The sequence below is a fragment of the Protopterus annectens genome, chromosome 8.part0 (assembly GCF_019279795.1).
Source record: "Protopterus annectens isolate FY-2018-M chromosome 8.part0, PAN1.0, whole genome shotgun sequence".
Classification (NCBI taxonomy): Eukaryota; Metazoa; Chordata; order Ceratodontiformes; family Protopteridae; genus Protopterus; species Protopterus annectens.
In genome coordinates this window covers 966,712,283-966,719,097 of record NC_056741.1, presented here as the reverse complement: position 1 = coordinate 966,719,097, position 6,815 = coordinate 966,712,283, and the positions used below count along the sequence as shown (strand labels likewise).

General features: G+C 35.7%; 1 protein-coding gene across 1 annotated transcript in view; it reads left to right on the top strand.

The window, feature by feature from the left end:
* The first annotated feature begins 5,001 nt into the window (after positions 1-5,001).
* Positions 5,002-6,815, top strand: part of LOC122809184 (hepcidin antimicrobial peptide) — an 8,099-nt gene continuing 6,285 nt past the window's right edge. Inside the window, exon 1 of the mRNA XM_044080488.1 lies at positions 5,002-5,230. Coding sequence (XP_043936423.1) covers positions 5,153-5,230 — 78 coding nt within the window. The 5' untranslated portion in view covers positions 5,002-5,152. The remainder of the gene's footprint in view (positions 5,231-6,815) is intronic.

Below are 6,815 nucleotides of genomic sequence, written 5' to 3'. Positions count from 1 at the left end.
ATAAAAAATTAAGTGTGGTTTATCACAAGTAACAGTAAACTCATAAGTTGCTGTTAAACATTTAAATAATCTCTTGCAGGGGATGCCCCTTGCACTCCCCAGTATGAAGGGATGCACCCTACATCCATGGTACTTACACACACACACACACACACACACACACACACACACACACACACACACACACACACACACACACACACATATTAACCCCAAGTTCACTGCACCTTGAAGAAAAGGGAATACACTGAGATACAGCACTTGTGGAGTCAGTATATATTCCCTTGTCCATCCAGCTGCTCTTACAAGTTACAGACAACTTTTACAATGACCCTGAGAAAGCTACCACCATCCACACAGTTTACTAGGAATGCTTGAGGGAAAGAATAGAAATAGAAAGTTGGGCCTTTCTTTTGTATTACATAGGCATGCCTGTAACCACACATATTCTCACAGTTTGGAGGACTGCAGTTATTGTCCTTGGGCATACTCTGGGAACCTAAAAATAAGTTGAAGTCGAGTCCTACTTGAACTGTCTTCCCTCTTCTGTATTCCTGCCGTCACTCTCTTCTTACCATGCCTCTATAAATTCTCTTACATTTCATTGTATCTGCTTTTTCTTAGCCCAGCTCTCCCTGTATACTTTTCCATTATACTTCTTACCTAACCTTCTCACTACTTGTATGTTTTCTTCCTCTTACTGTTTACTTAACTCTCCTATATTCCCATTCCCCCTACCCTACCTGCCATCAAACCTTACATACACGCTTATATTCAATTCTATTAGCTCCTTCCTCTCCTAATTAACTTTCTACTAACAGGATTTCTTCCCTGCTCACTGTCTAACAAATACTTTTTAATATCTCTCCTTGAACCTCTGGTTAGACCAAAAATCATAGTAAAATTTATGTGTGCAATACTGTGTTACTTCTGTAAAATCTGCATATAGTTTCCTGCTAGACATTGAGATCTGTGTATTATTGTCTTATAGCTGATATGCCTGCACATAGTTTTTATGTATTCTAGTATTGTACCTTACTAGATATTGTGATGTAATTAATTGTTTTACTGTGCAGCTTTTCTCCCTGGGCCTCTACTGAAAAAGGGCTTTTGCTCAGTCGGACTATCCCAGTTAACAAATGTCAGATTAATAAATGAAATAAATAAATATGTTGTGCATGTTGTTTATTAAAAATAATTCACTTTAAGCACAAAATGGAAACATTTTCATGTATATATCCAGAATATTCCATATATCTGATCATTTAACTGTTACAGGCAGAATTATGAGCTTCCTGAATTGCATTATAGTGTAGTTTATACATTTTGTTTGCACTTCATGCCATTTAAAACTCATAGATTTCATATGAATTTTAAGGCAAATGACTCTTGTTACCATATTTGCCTTGCCAGTACTCTCCCTCAGGCCCTAATCCCTTTCTCCAGGAGGGCAAGGCCAGTCATTCCCTGGGTAAATGTATATTTATTGATTTAATCATTCAGTTATCATATGAAGGATGATGTTTCCAGTGCTTAACCTGCAGATGGAGTTTGCTCCAGATGTGAATGAGGCACTTTATAATGAATCTGTTTCTCTACTGTGTTTTACTATTGGTGGAGATTTATGTCCCTGACTCCAGTAGTTACGGAGTGACAAGGCTTTTAGAAGTTCAGTTGATCCAGGACAGCTGTGTTTCTAATGGTGCAGAAGGCAAAACATAAATCTCCCCTCCAGAATCTATAAGAGCCTAAGTGAAGGTAAAGTATGTTCAGCTTCTCTTGATAGGTCATGGTCTTGAAGCTCCTAAATTCTGTACTTAGAAACCTCTGGGAGTCTGTCTAGTTGTTTACTATATGCAGTGAGGTACATCCCAAATGTGGGCATTGTACTCAATAATTGGCCTAATTAATGCTGAATATAAGTGAACAATGATATCTTTACATCTGGATTGACTATACCAAGTAATAAGATTTTTCTGACTACCATTGCCATATAATCATCAAAAGACAGGGAATTATCAGCCCATGTCCTAATGTTGGCTCCCTGTGGAAATGTTGGCATTCATAATGCTAAGTACAGATGCATCAAAACAATAAAAGACCAAAAATGTAGAAGAAGAGTGAATAATGACCAATCCCCCTGTACCTCCACACTCCACAACTTTATAAATTCCAACTCAGAGATTACCAGTCTTCAGAGAAAAGACAACATCCTGTGAAACTGCAGTCCCAGACTTGGTATATGTAACTTTACATTTTTAGCCATTCAAGTTTGCACATTATGGAACTCAGTGCTCTAAATCCTACCCATTCAAATAGTTACCTCCGAGGTTCCTAACTACATTTTCATCTTCTAGCAGGGAAATGGCATGTACTGCATCCTGAAGGAAGTTTATCTACCAAATATGACAGTATTGTAATTTTTTTGCATTTAATATGAGCCCATTTTCAATCCGTCAAGTATTTATGTGTGTAAGTTCTTGCTGAATAATTTGGTTATCCAAGGAAGACTTGACAAATTCTTCAAGTTTGCAGTTATCTTTTGACTTAGTTAACCAAAGGTTCTGTTTCCTGGTCTAGAGGTCAGAAAAGTAAATGCCAAAAGGACGGGTCCTAATATCAAGTCCTGGGGGACACCAGTAGTTACCTTCCTACTTTCTGATAAAGCAAACATTGAGTGTGTTCTGTTTTTCTAGCCAGCCTGCTATCCATCTTACCATATAGGGATCCAGTTTTGAAGTATTTTGCTTACTTAAAATGTCTGCATAGGATATAGAGTCAACCCCCTTGGCCATATCAAGATATGCTGTTTGAACAGTATGACCACTCTCGACAACCTGTGTAACACGTTCAGAGAAGTTACACAGAGTCATTAGGTGGGATCTTCCCAAGACAAAACCAAGCCACTGCACGTCAAGCCTAATAGGATATTTAATGGTATAGTTTACAGTGTCAGTTATAATACATTCCATGGTTTTACATCATGAGGCTTAATTCCTGGGTTTGGTTATAGAGCCACCATTTTGTAGGAGCATTATCACTGCTGTGCACCAAATATCAGTGACAAAACCTCTAGGTAGGCTTAGGTTAAATAGTTTGAAGAGTTGGTCTGTGAAGGTATGCTTTATACAATTATGAAAAAAGTAATTAAAATGTTCAAATCACAAGCACCTGCAAACAATGGAATTCAAGTTTCAGTACATTTTTACATTTTTGATGCAAGACTCCATGTACCTTGTATTCAAAAAATGGTTTACATATATACTCAATAAAGTTGTCTCAAAGCATAACTGCAACAGTGAGTGAAAATGTCTATACTAACTTTTAAATGCAAACAATTGAAAAATCCGATGGTGTAAAGTGTGGCTCTACAGTCCTTATGTAGTGTACTTTACCAGATGTTAAATATATGAGTATGTCCTCTGTTAAAGATGGCAGCAGTACAAATAAACATACCCTTGTACACTCACTGAAAAAGGGAAATAACTGACTCTCACTAAAGTAGCATTAAATCATGTATTCCCAAACTTCATAGCAGAATGAAGTACACATTTTTACAAATAAACCCCACCTAGTATTTTAGATCATATCTGTTTAACTGAAAATCAATTCAGCCTTTTAATGCTTTAAAATTGTTTGTTTCAGTATGATTCTAATTTTACCTGATTTTTTTTTGTCTTTATTAATATTGGCTTGTGTTGATCGGTTTAGCATGTAGGACAGAGCACATTTTAGTTCCACCATTACATTCCAAGTCCTCTATCTTGGGCAATTCCATCTACTGGAATAAGCTTAAAATCTTCTTCTTCAAACTCCATGGACAAGCACTAATTCAGAACATACTTTTTATTTCTTTGTCCAGATTGATTCGTCTGTTGATCAAAATACATGCACCATCTAAATCAATAAATTTGATTTCTCTTCGTTTGGCATGCTCTTTCTACCTTCATTTTATCAATTTGATAGATCACTTAGTAATATGTACAAAAACTTGTTACATGTTTATATTTTTATCAGGTTAATCATTTCAATAAATAGTCACATAGTCATTGTAGCCATTTATATCATAAAACCATAAAAAGATTATTATACTTATATGGATATAAATGAAGTATGTAATTAGAAAATTACATAAAGTTTGAAAATAAGAATTTATAAACATGCTCATGCAAAAAAGTGCATCTTGTAAAGGCATAAAAATGAAATATTCTGATGTGTCTATGAGTCTAAATATTTGCACACAGTTGTGCGCACTTATGTATGTATGTGCATTTGTGTGCACGCACACGCGCGCGCGTGTGCAGGTGTGTGTGTGTGTGTGTGTGTGTGTGTGTGTGTGTGTGTGTGTGTGTGTGTGTGTGTGCGTGTGTGCGTGTATGTATGTGCATGTGTGTGAGTTTGTTGGTGCTTATTTGTATGCCTTTCTTTCAGCTTATAAACCAAAGCACTTATTAATTTCTGTATTAGTGTGTGACATGCACTTGCAAACAAGGTCCATTAATCTTTTGACTTTTAACACCCTTTCACATACTTTCTTACAAATGTACTCTCACAAAAAATGTGTTAGTCATAAGATATTTATATTGTGGACAGATATGTTCAAGAACCTAAAGACAAAGTATATCTAGTGTGAAAAAAGTAGTATGTCCTATAGCTCAGATTATGTGCAAGCTCAAATTTTGGCTGAGGTCAAAGTTAACTTGGGGAACAAGAAGACCCATTGAGATGAGGCAGTAAGATATATTTTCACATATTTGATAGTTCTGAGTCATACTGGAACTTCTGCGGGAATATACTTTATTATGCAAACCTCTGTCAAGATGATAAACTTCAGATACTCCCCTGCCCCCCTCCCCACTTGTTCATGGAGATGTCCTTTTTTTCAGATAAGTAATCAGTGATAAGAGAATGATGTTTGCTGTTGTCAGTTATGGGAAAGGGTCATCGTTTTCGGTCAATGACTCAGGACAGACAGAAGTATAAGTATAGCCATTCCTAGAGCACAAGCATCACATCTGAGCTACAACAGTTAACATCACAGGAGAAAAATAGTACAGGAGCCATCTGGTAACATATTCAACAACAGATACAGCGAGAGACAGGACTGAACGAGTTAAAAAGGGGAATCAAAGGCAACAATCAACCAGACAACATGAAGGTCTGCATTGCATTCAGTGTTGCTGTCCTGCTTTTCTGCTTTCACAGAACAAGCAGCATTTCTTTGGCTAAAGTAAGTCATTGTTTTTGTTATTCTGTACTGAGAAAGCTGTATTTAGCCAAGAAGTTGCAGATGTTTTAATGTGTAAAATATGTTTTTTCAGTTAATATACTAGTATAAAGTCCTGCTGAACTTTATCTTTGCATTAAAACTGGAATTAAGTATCTAATAGGACTGAAAAATGGTCAATCCAAACAATATGCTGACTGACTTGATAAATTAGTAGAACATGGTGGTAGTTAAATTCCTTCTTTATGTTCACAATAAAGCATATTATATTTAATTTCTAATACAGTTCTCAAAGTATAGATTTAAAAAAAAATAATATGTCTTTGCAAACTTTATACGTAGAATTTTGAAGTATAGGAAATATTGAGATTCACATTAACCTACTTGCATTTTTACTAGCAAAGAGGAATTTTTCATGCCTTGTTCCATTAATCATGACAAACATAATGTGTTGGAAGCGAAAAGTAGATTGGTTAGCCATTCACATGAGCAATACATTTTAAGTCAGATACCTTAGTCAGTACCATAGACTATTTTTCTTCAGTGGAAGGAGAATATTGTGAGGTCATGATGACAGATATCAGCATACTATAACCACATTATGCATATTAATCAGCTTACTGCAATCTGCTGTATGAGGGATTATATGTAGCACAAAAACTGGATGTTCTGCTAGTTTCTGCTTTTGAATCAAAACATGGACCACGGAGCTGCTATGAAGAGAAGGTACATTTTAAGCTAGCGATCATGCTCGTTTCTTAGTAGATAGAAAAAAAGCACAAGTTAGTATACTACTTTAAATGCCTTAGCCTGATTGGTCCAACCCTGGGCATAACTATGTACACGGACATGTATATAGGCTTTTAAAAATCTTTTGAAAGTCTTTAAATTAATGAAAAGAAGAAAGCAATCACGCGGCTTCAGTTTTTGTTATTTATGTCATACACATGCTTCAAAAAAATAAAACATATGTTGATGTATTCTGTTGCAAACTGGTCAGTAATAGAATCACAATGCAGTATTTTCTAAAACACAATGTTACAGCAGGGAAGCTTATATACCCTTTCATCTCTGCAGTAGAATGTCAAAGTTGGTATATTTAAGTAGCAGGGAATGTGGATGTGCACCCCCTGCATGGGAAATTCAGGGAGCTTGTTCCCCTCTGCAAAAAAACATTGGTTTTGGATGTATTTAGATTCTATCAATATTTTGTGTTTAGATGTTTTTCATTAGATATTCTTCATGTTGATAGTTTTAGAATTAGATCATTTTAAGTATTTTATATATATATATATATATATATATATATATATATATATATATATATATATATATATGGGTCTCCTGTTTGTCGAAAACACAGTTTGTCGAGAAACAGAAGGTCAAACCAACTTAAGCGAAAGTGCACTACATCGGAAGTGCACGTTTGCGAAAGATGATTCACTGAAGCACGTTACAGTGGGGATAAGGAAATATACCCTTTTCCCCACTGTAGTGCGATCTTGGAGTTAGTATATTCAAGTAGGGGATGGGGGGGTTGGAGTGTTTAAAGTATGTTTTTTTTTTTTCGATTTGAAGAATTGGGTTT